This window comes from Eurypyga helias, unplaced genomic scaffold, assembly GCF_000690775.1.
Source record: "Eurypyga helias isolate BGI_N326 unplaced genomic scaffold, ASM69077v1 scaffold10107, whole genome shotgun sequence".
NCBI classification, from domain to species: domain Eukaryota; kingdom Metazoa; phylum Chordata; class Aves; order Eurypygiformes; family Eurypygidae; genus Eurypyga; species Eurypyga helias.
Window position 1 is genome coordinate 8,341 of NW_010261085.1, and position 18,617 is coordinate 26,957.

Below are 18,617 nucleotides of genomic sequence, written 5' to 3' on the forward strand. Positions count from 1 at the left end.
CGGCGCGCCCCTCCCCCCCACCCCCAGCGCCATGACAAGACACCCAGTTACCTTTCCGGGTGCGAAGTTGGCCAGCCCCACAATGCTTAGCTTGTCCACAGGATGGATCTTGTTGTAGTCCGCTGGATCGGCGAACGTGAGAGGCAGCAGACCTTGCTTCTTCAGGTTGGTTTCTGCAGAGAGCGAACCACCGAGCACGCTTGTGACAACACGCCGCAGGGGCCGGAGTCACCTCCTGGCTGCCTAGGGCTTCCCAGAGCAGCATTCCTCCAACAGTGACTGTCTTTGTGGCAAAACCAGCACACCCACCGGCTGTGGCACTAAGTACGGGACAGGATTCCCAACCGGAGGGACCGTTGGATCCCTGAGCAGACAGCCCTGCAGCGAGGTGAACACCGCTTCCACCCACGCCCTCTTTACACACATCCCAGGGGAAGCACCACTCACCATGGATCCTGGCAAAGCTCTTAGTGATGATGACCCTGCCCCCCAGGTGACGCGGCTCCAACGCTGCGTGCTCCCGGCTTGAGCCCTCACCGTAGTTTTCATCCCCGATAACCGCCCATTTGACACCCATTTTCTGTGACGGAACAAAGGGGTTTATACTTCTGGAGTCACTCCAGAAAGAATTAACAATAAATACCCACCCACCCATTGAACTTCAGTGCCAGGCTACTGCCACTGCTGTGCTAGGACACCTTCATCCAGAAGGCTCCCTTTGGTCCCGGGGAAGGAGAGAAGGAATTAAGGGCTTCACAGCAGTGAGGCACTGCCATCCTCGCTATCGAGGGCTGAGGGGCACCGCCCTTGGGACCCAGAGCAAATCCTTGCTGCCACCTTTCCCTTCCACACCCCTGTGCCACAGCAGCTTTGGCACCTGCCATGATCCCTGCTCTGCTGCTGGGAGCGATACGGTGAACTCTTGTGTCTACTGAAGAACCCATCTGAGACCCCTGCCCAGAGGGCAAAAGGACATTTCTGGAGGTTCTAAGGAGAGCTTTAAAGAACGAAGGGGACAAGATAAGCATTTATTTAAACATCAGACTAGTCAAGAGGTGCAACACTCCAGGATGGGAGGTTTAGTTGCAGCCTGATGACACCCGAGCCTTGTGAGGTGTGCAGTGCCTGAAGGAGTTATTGCCCTTTCATCTGTGATTTCTGGTCCCCTCTGGGTCACCAGATCCTCCTCCCTCTTCCCCAGAGCAGGTGGGGAGAGGCTCTCCTACAGGAACTGCCATCATCGGGGTAAGCCCCAAGAAAAAGCCTCAACACCGAGTGAATTCACAGCTGTTACTTGAGAGCAGGAGGGCGAGATCCTCGGTCTTGGCACAGGCGGCATAAAGCGTAACCACCCTCTCACAGCAGACGCGGCGGGGGCAGGTCTCACCTTGTAGTAACGGGCTGTGTCTGGGACCGGCCCGAACTCCTGGGTTAACGCGTTCCTCACGGAGTTGGCTTTGCCGTTTTCGATGTTGATGGCACCAATGAGCAGGTTGTTGGAGATGTTGTCGAGGTGGCCACGGAATTTGAGCCACGGACCGGCCGCAGAAATGTGGTCAGTGGTGCATTTCCCTTTTACCTGAAGGGTGGCAGAAGAGGAGAATGTGTCTTAGGATGGATCAGTGACTCAGCCCTTCCTCAAGGCTTTTTATTGTGAAGGATCCTCACTTCTCTCTAAGTGCACGAACCCAAGGGAACTGCATCTGTTACAGAACCAAGATGCTCGGAGGCAGAACACCGCCCATTCTCCTCGCGTTGGGTAGGAAGAACATCCCTGTCACAGAGGGCAAGTTACAAAGGGGAGCTCAGCCGAGAGAGCCCCTGCCCCGTCCTCACTGCCCTCAGCAGCAGGTTCTTCAGGGACAAAGAGCAATTAAGCCCTTTTTGCTACAGCTCTGCCTCCCTGCTGGGGGAGTTCAGCAAGATGCCAAGTGTTTCCTCCGAGTTTCCAACCCGCACATAAGCCTTCTCGGCTTGCAAGAACAGAATTCCCAGCCAGAGATAACGACCTTCCAACTGGCAAGTCCCAAAGTGCTTGCAAAAGGAGTTTCCAACCCGCACATAAGCCTTCTCGGCTTGCAAGAACAGAATTCCCAGCCAGAGATAACGACCTTCCAACTGGCAAGTCCCAAAGTGCTTGCAAAAGAATTGCCTGTGTCAAAAAACTCAGGCACTTGCTCAGCGTGGCCCTTGGGAGTACCTGCAACTCTGCTGTTCCGGAAGGTCAATCCTCCTCCAAGGGATTGCATTTTGGAGCCCATCCCTCTACTAACTGAGATTTCCATCCTGTTAACTCATCACGGGTAGTGCCCATGTCTCCGTTAAGAGGCCGAAACGCAGTGTTTAAGTACTGGGGAGTAATTTCTCTTTGTAGAAAATGGGAAGAGAACACACGTACTGATGGCTGAGAAGTTTCTAACAACCTCCTTTCAGACAAAACGCATCCCAGAACAGTCAGGTGTTAGGGATGGTAATTAATCCACCTTTCCGCTGCAGGTGAGAACCAGGATGAACTCTGCAGACTGCATGCTACGGGTATATCATACTACGTGGTACGACAAGCTCCATTTCCCATGGTATTCCCTAACCACAAGCCCAAAGGGGAAGAGTCTCTTGGTTATAACAGGAAGAAGTATCAGAAGGAAACACCTGGAAGATCCCTGCTCCACCTTGGCTGTAGAGGAGGGAATCACGAATAACTCCTAGGCACATCCAAAGCTTCAAGCAATTGATGTACAAATCTTGGTTGAGCGGTCTCATCACAGCCCGCGTTCCCTCCCGTGCTCCTGACCTTGATGAGGATCAGCATGTCTTCCAGATCCTTGCCATCCCACTTATCGAAGGGCTCGAGGAGCTGGAGGCGCTGGCTGGTAGGGCTCACGTCCACGTGCTGCCCGCTACCATCCTTGGGGGGGTACTGATAGGTGTCCTGGCCCGGGTCAAACTCCTGCCGAAGAGGAAAGAAAAGCATCAGCGTCAGCCGTCCCCAGGAGCACAGGAAGAGAACAGGCCAACACAGGCAACTGCGCCCCTTCCAGCTTTCACACCAAGGACGTGGGAAGAGGTCAGTGCACGGAGTTGCCCTTACTACACACAGAACACTACTAGTGCCAGGCCTTCCCTCCCTCTGTCTCCAGACCGAGCAGTTACCAGCTTGGGCAGCTCATCTGCGTCAGGTGCTTCTAGTTTAAACTTCTTCCCATCTGCTCCTGTCAGGAAATCTGTCTCGGGGTTAAATTTGAGAGTGCCAGCAATGGACAGGGCTGTGACAATCTGAAACAGAAAGGGACAAGTTCAAAGGCATATTCTACCCCTCATCCTCCAGCTGGGAGCCCTACACCTAACAGTCTCAAAGCCAGCTGCCAAGCTGCAGACCAAGCTACGCCGGGTCTCTCCTGCAGGCAGAGGAACTGACTCCCAAGACTCCCTGAACTATTCCACGGCCCCGCTCTGGCTGTTCCTTACCTCCGGAGAGGTCACAAATGCATGAGTCTCTGGATTGGCATCGTTGCGACCTGTGAAATTCCGGTTGTAGGATGTAACTATTGTGTTTTTCTCTCCTTTCTTGATGTCCTTCCTGTGAAAGGAGCAAATATGGTCAATCCAATCCAAAGGGAATATTGCTTCTAGATGTCTCGCTGCTAAAAGCCCCCGACTTGATTTTGGTAGCAATCACAATCTTTTGGAAAGATGAATCGGTGCCTGGGCATGTTCTCCTCCCTTAAGCACAGGCTCGAAACCAAGGACGGCGCAAAAGAAGTCCGACGCCGATTCCTGGAGCTGTTTTCATAGCCCACGTCTAGACACCAACTAAGAACAATGCTTTTGGACATCCCACCGTTGGCAATGGCAGAGCCGCACCGGAACACGGCTGCCATCCCTTCTATTGGGAATTTTCCTCCCTGCCACTCCAATTGGACTGATTCACTCCTCCCGTTTTAAAAGGGCCATACAAACACCAGTGCACCCTCTCGGATAACCAATCCCTCTCTCCCCATTTTTTGCTTGCCGTAAGCAGCCTCCAGGCGTGGCCATGCTTGTGGCCATCCCACAGCTTCATCCACCTGACGGCTCAGTATCAGTCTGATATCAGTATCAGTTTGTTTTCTCCCCCTCCAGTGCGTATCGCACAGCTACGGCCAACGGGCTTTCAAGCATTTCTTTTTAATTCCCAGTGTGTCCCATCTCCAACCAAATCTGGCTTCCCAAAGCCCTTCCGGAGCAAGAAGACAGGCTGCGTCTTTCACTTTACCTGTCCCACTGGCCAATGCAGGGCCCACAGGCGTTGGCAAGAACCAGCCCTCCAACCTCTCGCAGGATTTGTGCCTGGGGGCAGAGAACAGCTTTGTTACTCGAATTCCTGGGGCTGCTCTTCCAGGGGAAGGGGACACCTGTCTTCTGACAGAAAGCCCCGAGCCTGAAAAAAGCCCCTTCCTTGTTTCGCTTGCAAGTTTTGAGTCACTTTGATAAATACATGGGGTCTGATCCCAGTACGGCCGTAAGTTAACACTAGGGGAGAGCACTGGATGACTTGCCACAATGTTCCTCAGCTCTACCGGCTTCAAATGGAACGGTCCAGCTACTCGCAGATATCCGACTGCAGGGCAGCAAAGGCCTGATTAGTATCCTACAGGCTTCCTGTCCGTACAGGGCGAGAACTGGTGAATGTTCAGGCAAGCGTGCATGCCTGCTCGCTCCGTTCAGCAAGCGATTCAAGGGAGAGGGCAGCTCTTAGGTATGACTGTGGACTTGCTGGAGGGGGCATTAAGCATTGGCTGGACATACCCACGTGTAAACACATGCATAGTTTGTCCCCAAGATGTGACAGCGCCTAGTTTTTACTAAATATTAGAGTTAAGGGGGTGGTACCTCTACAGAAACACTTTGTTTCCAACAAACACGAGTCTTGCCGTAAGTTTAGTGTAGAATGGGCACTTCCTTCCCACAAAGGGCTTGCTCACATGCTAAACTCTTCTTAAAGGAGAAAACTGGAGAAAAGCAGGTGGGTGCTGGCCCTTTGTCAGCCATGGCCATCCACAGACTCCCAGGAGCATGAGGCACCCCCCACCCTGCATATGGTTATCTCCTCAGGGCCCCAGTTCCTGGTCACTGTCTCAGCTCTGTCCTGTTCCAATCCCGTTCCTATACACGCAGGTAGTGAAGACACCGGGTCAGAACACTGTCAAGGTGACAGCAGGACCTGCAGGCGTAGTAACACGAGAGCGGTTACTACACATCACTAATTGCACCTCCGGCAATAAAGTTGGAGAGGTTTCCATTAGGTACCTCTGGGCTCCCAAGCGCTGTCTGGGAGAGAGTTTAACATTTCCTGTTGGGCCATGTGAAGAACAGTCGTACTCACGTATCCGTCTCTTTCAATGGTGGCACGGATCTGCTCCGAGCCTGGCGTGATTGTGAACTTGGATCTGCACTTCAGGCCATGCGCTAGCGCCTGCTTTGCCACGGCTGCAGAGCGTCCCATGTCCTCGTAGCTGGAGTTGGTGCAGCTGCCGATGAGGCCTGTGGAGTTCAACAGACATAGGGAGGTGGTTACTGCAGCCCCCGTGTTCTAGGAATCTTTTTCCCTGACTCATCTCTCGGCAGAGAAAGCAAGGGAGAACCACGTTTTCTGCTGACGAGGAATCTGAAACCGTCTCGGGTACCGACACCGCCAAGCCTCCCAGCCAGACGCTGCTGTCACAAGCAACCCCTTGTCCAGCTTTGGAAGTTGCACAATCGGAACACGCTACCCGGTTGCCAGCCTGGTTATCGTTTTACAGGACTGGAGTGTCGCCTACTTGCACTTTGGTTCAGCAAACCAGAGAGGTATTGTTCCACCAAGACAGAAGAGGCTTCAAATCGAGGTGGCAAGAAATGGAGGAAATGATGAAAAGCAAGCATCCTTTGTTACGGTTTGAAGACCACATGAGGACAAATTATGCTGTCCTGACAGCATTCTGGTGCTAACCAGAAAAAAATAAGTTATCCTTCAGTTACAGCTGCTCTTGATCCTATTTGTAGCACTACCAAATCCTGCATTTCCTACCAGAAATGTGGCCTTTACAACGTATTTGTGTACTTTTCAATCCCCCAGCGAGCAACACTGGAGAAGCCAGCCGACAGGTTACCGTCCCGCAAGCCGAGTACGTTAGCATCCAAGCCTGCTCTTTAGGACAGAGGGTGCTAACTTTACTGGGCCCTCGGAGCTCAACAGCCGACTGCTGGGAGGACTGACAGTCGTGCTCCCGGCTCCTGATCTTTGCAACGAATCCATGCAACAGGTTTTTAACAAAGGGGCTCTTTAACAGTAACATTCCTGTCGACCCAATCATTCAGAAGTTTCCAAGAAGGAAAAAAACCCAAACTTGTCTGCCTCTTGAGATTAAAACCCCTTCAACTATCCCAGACCTCATCCCACACACTTGGCCCAGGCAGTCACTACTCTTCCCAGCAGATTCATATGGCCATGAAGAGATGACACAGCAGCAAAGTCAAAGGATTTACACAGCAGTAATTAAAGGATTGCATCCCAAGCTATGCAACCAACTGCTTATCTCAAGACAGCGACATTTATGCCACGAGGATGAAGGCAGAGGAAAGAGCAAATGCTACCCACCAACTCTGATATCAACAGGCCAGCCCTCCTTTTCTGCCACAGCACCAATATCTGACACAGGGTGCGCCAGGTCTGGTGTGAAAGGTCCATTGATATGCGGTTTCAGCTTTAAGAAACAGTGACAAAGTCAGAAATTACAGTAGCAAGAAAAAAACCCCAAAAAACACAGCAGCAAATCAGTTCCTTTCATAGCTCTGTCTGGAAGGTGTTTAACTAGGATTCTCCTACACAAACGCGGGAGCAGGAGCTGTCAGTGAAGCAGAGCCGAGTGTTTTTCATACATTCTAACACAGCGCCAGGTGTGGCACGTCACACTCCCAGCCGGGGAGCAGAGCCGCATCGCAGCACCCCAGCGGGGCCGAAGCCTTACCTCACTGAGGTTGATTTCTATCACCTGGTCATACTGGCAACCAGAATCCGGGACCAAGTGTTGCTGGAATTCGTCTGCCAGCGCAGCTATGTCTGGAATGAGAAAGAAGAGAGCTGAGAAGCGCAGCAAGCGTGAGGGGAAAGAAAAAGCCTGGAGTGGCTAAACACCAGGGTTCCACCGCATACTTCCGTATAGCTCATCTACGGACTCCTCGCTTGTACCAGGTGACCTACGGGACCACATAAGGTCAGAAACGACATCACACCCCGCTGCAGGAGGATGCTGCTCTCAGAACAGACCTTCACTGGAACCCACAGTTCTACCTGCTTCAACCCCCAAACCTCTTACCAGCTCGCCCAGTCTTGCCCAGGTACTTCTTCATCCGAGCGTTGTAAGGGAAGACGGATGTGGTAGCTCCGATTTCAGCTCCCATGTTACAGATCGTTGCCATTCCTAGAGAAGGCGTGGGAGAAGAGACCACAGGGTCAGGGACAAAGTCCAAGGCCATCCCATTGTCAGTTCATGGAAAAGACAGAAAAGCCCAGAGATCAGGGCATTAGCCACAGAACCTGGGCAGGACACACTGGCTAGGTAACAGCTGGCCCCACCCCTACAGTTCCCGGCCAGACGTCTCTGCGAGGAAGGAGCTGAAAGCTACAGCGATTCTTGCAGATCCTTGAAGGGATGACAGGGAACCCCCTGGCTACACTGAGCACCAGATACTTTCACAGCAGCAAGCAGTGTCTCTGCTACCTACAACTGTCCCTGTCACTTCATCTGTCTTTACTGGAAAGGCCAGAAATTCGTGAGAAATTTAATGGGTTGAGTAAGAAGCTTCCGGTCACGGAACACATTAAAAACCACCCCTATTTGCTCAGGGCACTGGGATCACCTTGGCCTTTCAAGGACACAGCAATGAAGCTGTAGAAGCTGCTGGTTTACATCTAACCAGCTGGAAGCAGATGTCACAGGGCAAGTTCCTCTGATTTCACAGAAGAAAAATCCCAAATTCCTCAGTTTGTAAACCCAAATATTCCAAGCTGTAGCTAAGCCATGCAGATGGAGAGAAGCCCAGCTCAAAGGCTGTACTTCACGCCAAGGGAAAGGACCCTCTTCCCAGTTTGGTTCTAACTAGCATCACTGCAGGCAGCTGCAGTATTTGCTGGTTCAGACTCAGCACTCAGAAGCCACAGTTAGCTGGTACTTCTTGCCTGATTCCCTTCCCAGCCTCCAGAGACAACTCAACACCCAGCTCCCGCAACAAATCCACTCCAGGTAAGAGATTGGTGTTGTCTTACCAGTGCAAGAAATGGAATCCACGCCAGGCCCATGGTATTCGATGATGGCGCCTGTTCCACCCTTGACAGTGAGGATGCCAGCCACTTTCAGGATCACATCTTTAGGAGAACTCCAGCCCGAAAGCTTGCCAGTCAGTTTTACACCAATCACCTGAGCAACATTAATGGGGAAAAAAATGTAAAGAAATACTGACACCATTTCCTTTCAGCAGCCAAAACAATCCCTCAGAATTTTTCCTAATAATCTGGGTGGTCATAATACCAAAAAGGAGAAAATCCTGAATTATCCGAACACATGCACAAGGGCTGAAACGGCTGACAGGGCCAGCGGAAAGGAGATCACCACTCACCTATCTCTCTCAGTCCCTGAATAAAAAGGCTGGAAATGGAAACTCGGAGCTGCCAATGAACCACAGACAAGCTGTTCAAGCCGGTGTGTGACCACAAACAGGACTGTAATGGCACACAGTGCCAGGAAGTGACGCTCCTTACGGATCTCACCCTTCACACGGAAGATCTGTATTCCTTTTGTTCCTACCTTTGGGCATTTGAGCTCCCAAGGGATTCCTGCCATGACATCCACAGCATCAGCTCCACCCACACCAATGCAGATTCCTCCCAAGCCACCTCCGTTGGGGGTGTGCGAATCTGTGCCGATCAGCATAACCCCAGGGTAAGAGTAGTTCTCCAGAATGATCTGAAAATAACAATGGATTGTTTGCTCGATTGTTTGTTGGGAAAGGAAGAGGAAAACAGCAAGAAAGAAGAACAAGAATTTAGATTGGTTTTTACCTGCAGATTTCAGCAACAAGAAAGTAATGGCATTTGTTCTGGGCTGTAAATTCATTTGTGTTCCCAACATCTTGTGGAGGATGTAATGGCAGAATAAGGTACCAAGTCATAGCCCAAGGATCCTTGCTTATCCCAGAATAGCAGGGAAACCTTAAAAATTACCTCATTTCTTTCCCCTGGAAGACCCCTTCCTTCCGGTTTAGGCTTTACTAAGGTGCTGCCTTTGTTAGGGCTCAAGAGTGGTTTTTAGTTTCCAGACCCTCGATCAACTGCTGAGCAAGCCAGGTCACCTATCCGGCTCTAGCGAGACCTTTTGTAGACTTTATGCTCCCACAGCAGAACACCAACAGGCCCCTCCAATCCATGCTGCCAGCCAAAACCTAATCCCATAGAACCACCCCTCACAAATACAGCACGAGGCTGCCCCCCCCTCACTGCCACTAAGATTCCACACAAGACTCTTCAACAAGCAAAGCCACAAACCGGTTCTTTAATGAAAGCCGATGAGTTTTCCATGGTAGGTACGCAGCAGAGAACTCCACCTAAGGAGCTTCTCGCTGCGTACGTGCCTTACCAACGTTACGGACAGCCCTTCTGGGAAGTGCGGAACTCACGGCACACGCGTTACAGAACAGCTTGGACAGAACTACGGTGGCCCTTTATCAAGAAGGCCAAGGGTTTGCCTCTAATCCTTCCAGCTTTACTTGCTTGTAGCTCACATTAATACACTGGGAAGGTCATGAGAAAGGTCGCTTTCAAGGAGTCACTTTGCCAGAGTTGGACTCTGAAGCTATACAACACGACTGAGTTTTCCAGCCACAGGAAAGCCACTAACCATGGCACAGAGCTACATTGCCACGTGACAGCGTTACAAGTGGTTTTCAGAGCACAAGTGACCCGAGGTGTTCCCACAACCTTTTGGAGAGTTCACCTATTCCATTTCTGTTGCGTCACACCAATTTAAAGTAACCTTAGTAACTCATTTTGTGGCCAAGAAAACAGAGCAGAGAGCTCCTGACCACACCTGGTCGCAGTGCCCTGCTGACAGGACGTCATCCATGCTCCTTTCCGCTCCTCTGGCTTCCTGCTGCACTGCAATATTTACTGCCTGCCACTACTCAGGGGAACAAGGGAAAACATCTACTGGACCCACAAGGCAAATCAACCAAGAGCCAGTTAGGGAAACCCTGCCAGGGTTGGGAGTTTAAAAAAACTTGTCAAAGTGGCAAGGCTTGTCAAAAAGCCTCGTCAAGTGGCAAGTTATTTTAGGACAGCCGTAAGGTGCAAGTTCTATAACAAGAGAATCTCGTGCTTGGAAACTGTTGGAAACTGGTTTGCGTTTTTGTCAGTTCACATGGCAACTCGTTACATGTTGCCATTCTGGAGTGTTTAAAGTAAGCTGCGCTGCTGGTGTCTGTATATACTCTCCTGGGTTTTATGGAACCAAACGCATACAAAACAGCCCTAAAAGTGTCCCCAAAGGTGCTTTCCTTACCACGGAAAGCAATTCACATTAGCCCTACATAGCCAGCTTCAGGGCCTCACCGTGGCGTCCCAGTCAAGAGGAGCCAGCCCGCAGCAGTTAAGATATTTCAGGCTTCCGTGATTCACATGGCATGCTCTTGGCACTACCTAATCACGCATCAGGTTACAGCCTAACCAGAATAACCTTTAAGAAAAACCACTGTTGTCAAGATAAGCGTGAGAGAGCAAGCGGGAAGCCTCACTGCCCCGAGGAAAGCAAGTTGTTTCCCTTAGCTGGTGAAGTTCTCTAGTGGGTTGCACATCCCCCTTCACCGTAAGGTCAAAGAGCCTTGGCCACGTTCGGAGACCAAATGCTTTACCTGGTGAATGATTCCCGACCCGGGTTTCCAGAATCCCACTCCATACTTAGCACCAGCCGTCGCTAGGAAGTTGTAGACCTCCTGGTTTATGTCCTGTTTATGCAGGGAGAAGCAGAGTATTAATCACACCTTTTGTTCTTCCGTGCTTTGAGGGCTCATTCCAACACATTCCCTTCCCTCCCGTGCCTGCCGGCAGTTTGCTCCACAGTTGGGCGGCGGCTGGAGGGAGGTGCGCATCGCTCCCGAAAAGCCAAAAGGGATCAAAACTCTTTGCCGGTGACAGTTGTAACAGCCCGTTTAATTTCATCCCACCTGTAGCTCTACTAAAGCATCTTTTTTAAGTTTCCAATTCCAAACAGCACAGGAAAAAAAATTCAAGGAAAACCCTGCCAATAAGGCACTTAAAACTGCTCATTTCTTGTATGGTTGTAACCTGTTTCCCTCTCCTTCCTTCTCTACCAGCTGTTCCTTTTGCTTTACAGATGCTCTGCAGGCATTTCAAACCCCTTAGATAAGCATTTTGGCTTTGACAGATGAAGGATTGGAACGGGAGGTCGCTCGCTGCCAGGGGAGTTCATGGGTGTCACAGCTCATTCCCCAAGTCCTTCCCTTTAAGACCCGCACAATGCCGCCCTTCTTGCTGCACCACCACCGTTTCTGGTGGAACTCTCAGCGTGAAAACTGCTCATAAGAATAACCACGGTTGCCAAGGAAGCATGTCCTGACGGTTCTTGGCAAAGGAGCAGCAGAGCAGATAAGATAAGCACTAGGAGGAGAGAGTTTCTTAAAGGCTGCTCTCACACAGCTACGCCCCAGAATAAAGAGAAAGGGGAAACTGGAGATAATGGAAGAATTGTCTCAGCACACATTTGCTCAAGTTTCCCATGAGGCAGCAGCAGTTCTTTAAGCCTCGTTTTCCACCAGGAGACGGGTCACTTCACTCTGTTTGTGCATCCCTCCCCCAGTAAAGCACGCTGATGTGCCAGGAGCAGATCCAAACCACGCTCCGGCCTGCCAGCATTCATCGTGTGCCAACTGGCAGAGCATAACCCACTCGGAGGCAGGACCTTTACTTGCTCTGCTCAGAGCGGATGGCAGGAGGGACACGGCTCAGCTCAGGGCTGCAGCCACTATGACTGCACCATGGGGAACAAATGCAGGAATAGGGGGAAGGGGAAGACAGGAGGTAAAGGAAGAAAACAAACTGTCTGATTTAATAAGCCCCAAATTCTTAATCGCACCACTTGGGCACAACTTAGGACTGAGACAAGCGCAGCAGTAACTTCCCCAAATTCAGTCCTGAGTGGTCTAAGTTGCTTTACTGTGGCCTGAAGGAGGAAGCCAGAAGCAGTTACTTCAACATCAGAGGCTTCTGAGAACAGACATGGACTAAAACCTTAGAATGCAGCCGAACCCTCCCAAACTGTTCACCGTTTGTAAATTCTGGTATCAGCATCCCAGGCAGAATTCCTCCAGGCTCCGACAGTGGACTCAGGCTAGGTCCACTTGGAGTAACAAGTTCTCCCCCACCTCCCTGCTGTGCTAAGAGCTGCTCTCCCCTGGCAGATGCACTGTGGTATGTAGGACAGAGGTGAACGTGTCTGTATTTAACAGAACCCCCTGCGGAGGAATAAGCAGTAGAACAGTGGGAAGTATAAGAGAGGCAGCGAATCAGCACTTGGTCAAACACCAGACTGAAACTCCCAAATAAAAACCAACATCCTCCATGCTTCTATACACATTTATACTCCCCTCACTAGCCCTGAAAGCTGCACAGGCTTCAGTTAGCATTTTTCAGCTAACTACTAGCAAATGGCTTGGGAAATGAAAGCAGTTACATGCTCCCAACTCACAGGACACACCAGTGCAAGGCAGACACGTGTTCAGGAGGTTTTTCTCATTGCCATACTGCAGCATAGAGAACATTGCTCAAGAGAATTATCTGTCTTCCTTGTTTCCCCCTCTGAAACAGAGTTTTCCTCTTCCCTCTGCTGAAATACCTTCTTGCTCTCTAGAACAAACCTATGACCCAGACTTCCATCATGAACAGATCAAGGCTAGCTTGTCCTATGTTCAGAGTCCTTTAAACCATGCAGTGGATGAATCTCAGCTGAAAACTCCCAGAGATGCGTTTACTTGGTTTCTTTGCTGCATCTCTCTATCTGCAGGGCTGACCACCGCAGGCAGTCTGTTACCATATCTGATTGGTGGCTCTCCCGCTGGGCAAAAACCCCAAACCAAAAATAAGTGTCTGCAGTAGCGACCTTGGCTCTTTGAAGATCCTTCTCGCCACCTGACTGGGCTTCGATGAGGTGGTCACAGTGGATGGTGGAAGGCACAGCCACTTTGGGCAGCCCGCTGCTGATGAACTGCAGCATCGCCATCTGCGCGGTAGCATCCTGCATGGCCACGCGGTCTGGCCGCAGGCGCAGGTAGGTCTTGCCCCGCTCGATCTCCTGCTTTGCTGGGTCATCCAGGTGTCCGTATACGATCTTCTCCGACAAGGTCAGGGGACGGTCAAGCCTGGGGAGAAGAATTTTAGTATCTGCATCTTGTGTACTTCAAGATCTGCCCTTTTAAACACGTAACAGAACACTTCCCTGTATCACTCAGGCCGTTAAGACCTGTTAGCACACAGAAACTGGCGTGCTCCTCCGACAGCACTAAAATATCAACTGGCAGCCAGCTAAAACAAGGGCACAGTCCAGAAAGTTTAAAAGTATACGGATTGATATCACTTTATGCTTTCTCTTCAACTCTTTCTACACAGTAAGGGAAACATTGAGTCTGCTGGTTTCTGGAGCCATACCTCAGGACAGCAAACGTGGAGGTGAGACAGAGGTCAGACTCAATTCACAAATACCAGATCCCGCAGCAAGCAAGTACTCTAAGCAAAGTTTCATGACCTCAGACCTTTCAACCTGCAGCTGTAGCAGTTGAGGAACCTATTTATGTCAGTGGTGAGATCTTCTGAGAAGTAACTAAGTAGGTACAGTGACCTGAAATGAGAGCTACCGCACTTAACAAAGGACACGTCGTACAAACCACTGCCAAGGTAAGCAGAGCAGGAACGACACCTTAGCAGACACACAAGCCTCTATCAGTAGATTAAGGTCATGGTGTTTACATATGCTACGAATTCCTAGCCCTCCCTTCCATGCCTGACGCCTACAGCGGAACACAGGAGAACGCTTACTGTCGAAATGCAGCGCAAAGGAGCATTAGCCTGTAATGACCACTGCCCACGCGCTGCTTGCCCAGAAAGCAGCAAGGGCCAACGTGAAGGCTCCTCAAAGAAGGCATTAAACAAAGAGGACAGTGCCCTTCCTAGTACCTCCTCTGCACTGGCCTGATTCTCTGCATGTTGCAGTGCTTCACCATAACCTTCACCCCTTCCCACAGTGCCCCACCAGTACCTGGGGACACAACCCTTACCTCTTACGGACAATGTTGATGTTCTTCTCCAGCTTCTCATAATTTATGTGTTCGTTAGGCTCAAAGTGGCTCATGGCCACCTTGGCCCGCTGGCACAGGACGGGAGCAACATGGTAGCGTCGTACCCCGCTATTCAAGACATGCTGGAAAAAGGAGAGTATTAGCACTGAAACCTTGAAAATAACTATAAAATATCAATCAAGTGTTTTTCAGTTGTTATTCCTGGGATTCCCCCGTCACATACAAGTTCCCTATGCAGGGTCCCTACTCATCATTGCAAAGCTTACCGTATTCCCACACCAGGTGAGACATGTTTCAGCGCCAGCTGGAGTGTCTCCAGTGTAGGTGCCTGGCCTACGACGTAACGCAGAGTGGGAGAGAGGCAAGATGCAGAACAAACGTTGGCTTCGCCCCCCTGGCTGCACAGATCCACGTCCTATTTATCTTTGCTCTCCCAAAGGCATCCTCACCTTTCCCCTAGGAAAAGCCTTGCACTTGCCCCACACGTGAATTAACAGCAGGGTAGATGGACTGCACTGTTGGCTGAACACAGCAGCAGAAAATGCCACTAAAACCCCTAAAAAGACCAAATTTTGCTTGGCAGCCTCCACAGTTAAGACGGTTCCCTGGCAAGAACAGGAAAGCCTGAGAAGGGCAGGCTGTGGCGGGACACCTTTACAGCACCTGACCTGGAGGAGACAGGTCAGTGCACGGGGTTAAAAGGCTCTGTGCAGCTTTGAAAACTGAAAGGCCAGCCTCCATAAATTCTTCCAAGGATTTGGCACACACATTTCTTACATCCTCTGAAAGTCTCAGTCACTGGCACCAGAAGTCTAGAAACAGACTGAAGACAAGAGTTGAGCGTTCTTCCTCCTCCGGTATTACACTTTAATCCTCGTTTTGGTATTCATCCTCCACTTTAGCACGACAAGGTTTTGGTAGGTACAGGTTAACAAACATAGTGGTACTGCACTAGCTACCCCTTTTGTATGCATGACCGTAAATCAGCAGATATTCCCAGCTCAGGACACAATCACAGGACTGACCACTGGCTTTACGTTATCAGAAACGCTAGTCAGCTCTTTAGATCTGTTCAAGCATGTTTCATTTTTCCCTGTGAATACTGTTCCCGGTTTTCTCGTTCTCAGCATTGAGAACGCTGCCTGAAATAATCACCATCAATGAGACATCACCAGTTTGTATGCAATTCTCCTGTTTGATTGTCAGGGTTGGAAATGGGAAAGTGCAGAAGGAGAACAGATTTGCAAACTAAAGCAACGGCAGAAGCTTCATGGCGTTCTAGTCTTGCCTGGGACAAAAGATGATTATGATAAAAAGCTGAAGCAGGGCTCTCCAAAAAGAGATGCCAAGAAGCTCATCAGATAAAATCCAGACAAAGTCGTTACCATTTGAACTTACACACCCATGTACCCTTTTACTCATTAAATGGCACGGTGAAATTTAGCATTCATTAACACAGAAGTAACAATACAACATAGTTGACTTCTGCCTGACCGCAGCTTCAAGCTACGGGAAGTGGGAAGGGAGAGAAATGAGCATGTTTGAGGTGAAGGATCTGGACATGGAGGGTAGCAACAGCAGTCTGGAACACCTGTGACGGCCTAAGACCAGGTACAAATGATCACCTAAACCAACCCGTTTCAGAAGTCTAGAGAATCATTTTTTTGTCTACATAAGACTCTTACAAGGCAGCTTTTAAGAAAAACCTATCTTCATTGTACTGGGATCTAAATCCCACCCCACAACTCTACTCTGTTGGGAATTAATTTGACGCAGTATGGTTGTTCTCACGTTGGCACCCAACAAGCCGAAGGATCCATCACCAGAAGTGAGCAGCAGCATGCACTGCCTGGTTCAGAAGTCTCGTCTCTCCTCAGCACAACTCGACAGCACATTACTGACCACGCCTGTCAATTCTTTGTGCCTGTCCTTTTCCCACGGGATCCTCAGAAGTGAGGTGGCAGAACCACACGATTAAGGAAAAACCACAAGCCTAATGGTTTCCAGCTTCATTCCCTTTCACTCTTCCCTGGAACGGTAGGTGGTTTGGGGGGCTTATTTTTTATACTGAGCAGTGCCTTGAGACCAACAGCCACGGGAAGTCAGCAGCCAGCAATCCATACGCCTTCCTTTTTCATTTCCAGACGGATCACCCAGCAAACACACCGAGTGATCTCTGGCACTCGATTTGTTATCCCAGCACCTGAGTGTCCTTACTCAGACCTCAGTAAAAGAAATGGCAGTAAACATTCCAGGGCTCCCAAGTCTATCATAGAATCACAGAATGGTTTGGGTTGGAAGGGACCTTAAAGATCATCCAGTTCCAACCCCCCTGCCATGGTATTTTGGTAGGTGGCAAGCTTCCTTAAAAGACACAAAAAAGCCAGCTTAGTAACTGGGTCATTATTTTTGACACCTCCTTAAGGGAGCCAACATTTATCTTTGGAGGTTTTAAAAGCTCACCTGGAAAAGCCAGCTGTCTTGCACTTAGCTCAACCCTGTGAACAGTCCTGGTGCAAGAGATAAGTCTGAATTCAACAACTACCTTACGTTTTGGCAGCAGACACGGGAGACGAGTCCAGTAAGCAAAAGCTCATGTTCAAAGGAGTAGCAACTGTGCTACTTGCATTCCTATCTAGGAAATCGCTCCTAGAAATCCTAGCCGAAACCCAAAATACCACCTTTCCTCATCCTCTCAGATCTAAGAACACTGGCCAAGTTTCCAAGATTCACCATGATTCAGCCTCAAAAAAAAAAAGCAGCGTGGTATAATCAAACTGTAAATGCAGCCTCATTTTACAGACTCGCCTTCAAAGAGCAACCAAAATTAGGGGTCTGAAGATCACTCTGGCTCCAGCCAACGCCGCATTTTGCCAGCGCTCACAAAGCTTCCCCTGCACAATTTCAGTACTCACATGGCTTTCAATAAACCCCTGATACTTCAGACAGTTTAATTTCACAGCACTACTCTTTTCAGTCCATCGTCAGCCAACGTGGCTCGTGAAATGGGATGCTACTAAAAGCATCTCTCAGACTGACATGAAAAAGATCTTGACCCTTTGAAGGTATTAGAAAAATTTTACTTTAAATAGAACAGCCAGCCTGAACCAGGCTAATTCCAATTTAATTCCCTCAAAGGTAAACTTCCCATGCAGCTCTGACCCCAAACCAATTCAGAAGATGAGCAGAACCGATGTTAATAATGTGCCACACTCAGTGGTGGCACCGTGACAGTGACTGCCAGGCAAGCCACACATCCATTAATCTCTAGGCTGCCACATCTCTGAAAAAATAAAATACCGCCTCCTAAAGAGATCTCCTAGAAGCACATTTGGTTGCCATCACAGAGGAAAAAATCACATACCCTGAGCCTGACAGCAGAAGGCAGCCTCCCAGCATACTAAATTCCCCATATTTCCTGTGCTACCACAGCCTGTTTCACACTATACCACCTTAACTTCAGCAACGACTGCTTATTCTCATGCAACCATGCGCCACAAAACCGAGACCGACTCATTAGTCTAATGAACCTTCTGCCTTCATTTTATGAGCAGTCATTTCTGTTCAAAGTACAAAGTAAAAGCTAGTTAATTAGGAATGACCACGCCCAGTCAACAGAAATGGTGCTATTCTGTAACTGTTGCTCAAATTAAAAAAGCCTCTAAATTAAGGAGGTAACATAGAACATGAATTAAGCTTCACGAAGTACTTTCAGAATGAGAAGCCAAGTTCTTATTCTGGCTCCCTCGAAAAGGGAACACGTTGGCCAAGGTCATGGACGGTGAACTGGGAAGCTAAACTGCCCAACCTCATCACCCGCTTTACTAAGGGGAGCCCAGGCTTCCCCACCCCCATCAGCAGCCCTAAAAACAGAGGACTGCATCCCAAGAGTTGCCTCCTGGGCTTTAAAAGAGCGTGAAATCTTTATTATGGAGTACGCATTACACTCAACAGCGATCTCTGCGCTGAGGGCACGTCACAGGCAGGCGCGATACTTAGAGGTCGTGACAGGCAAGACTGAGAATCACTGTCGCCACCTTGGAAAAAACCATGCAGTTTATGTGCCCGTCAGGGCTGCTTCTTCAGCCTTTCCAGGTCCCGTCTGTAACTCAGACCCTAGCATCTTTTCACCCAAGGGCCCCCATGGCCGTTAAAAGGAGGAATTTTAAAACCAAGGAGCCAAAAGATGGAGCGCCTTCGCCCTCGCTCGCGCAACAGAGGAGTCACCTTGCGCTGCCGCC

At 49.9% G+C, this 18,617-nt stretch overlaps 1 protein-coding gene across 1 annotated transcript in view; it reads right to left on the reverse strand.

The window, feature by feature from the left end:
* The window catches only part of ACO2 (aconitase 2, mitochondrial), a gene marked incomplete at its 5' end in the record, with an annotated part of 15,584 nt that extends 875 nt beyond the window's left edge, over window positions 1-14,709 (reverse strand). Inside the window, 17 exons of the mRNA XM_010155235.1 lie at window positions 52-173; window positions 448-580; window positions 1,388-1,579; window positions 2,792-2,947; window positions 3,151-3,273; window positions 3,466-3,577; window positions 4,253-4,326; window positions 5,363-5,520; window positions 6,617-6,722; window positions 6,987-7,078; window positions 7,335-7,439; window positions 8,285-8,435; window positions 8,823-8,981; window positions 10,921-11,013; window positions 13,185-13,443; window positions 14,356-14,498; window positions 14,643-14,709. Coding sequence (XP_010153537.1) covers window positions 52-173; window positions 448-580; window positions 1,388-1,579; window positions 2,792-2,947; window positions 3,151-3,273; window positions 3,466-3,577; window positions 4,253-4,326; window positions 5,363-5,520; window positions 6,617-6,722; window positions 6,987-7,078; window positions 7,335-7,439; window positions 8,285-8,435; window positions 8,823-8,981; window positions 10,921-11,013; window positions 13,185-13,443; window positions 14,356-14,498; window positions 14,643-14,709 — 2,245 coding nt within the window. The remainder of the gene's footprint in view (window positions 1-51; window positions 174-447; window positions 581-1,387; window positions 1,580-2,791; window positions 2,948-3,150; window positions 3,274-3,465; window positions 3,578-4,252; window positions 4,327-5,362; window positions 5,521-6,616; window positions 6,723-6,986; window positions 7,079-7,334; window positions 7,440-8,284; window positions 8,436-8,822; window positions 8,982-10,920; window positions 11,014-13,184; window positions 13,444-14,355; window positions 14,499-14,642) is intronic.
* Between the last annotated feature and the right edge of the window lie 3,908 nt (window positions 14,710-18,617).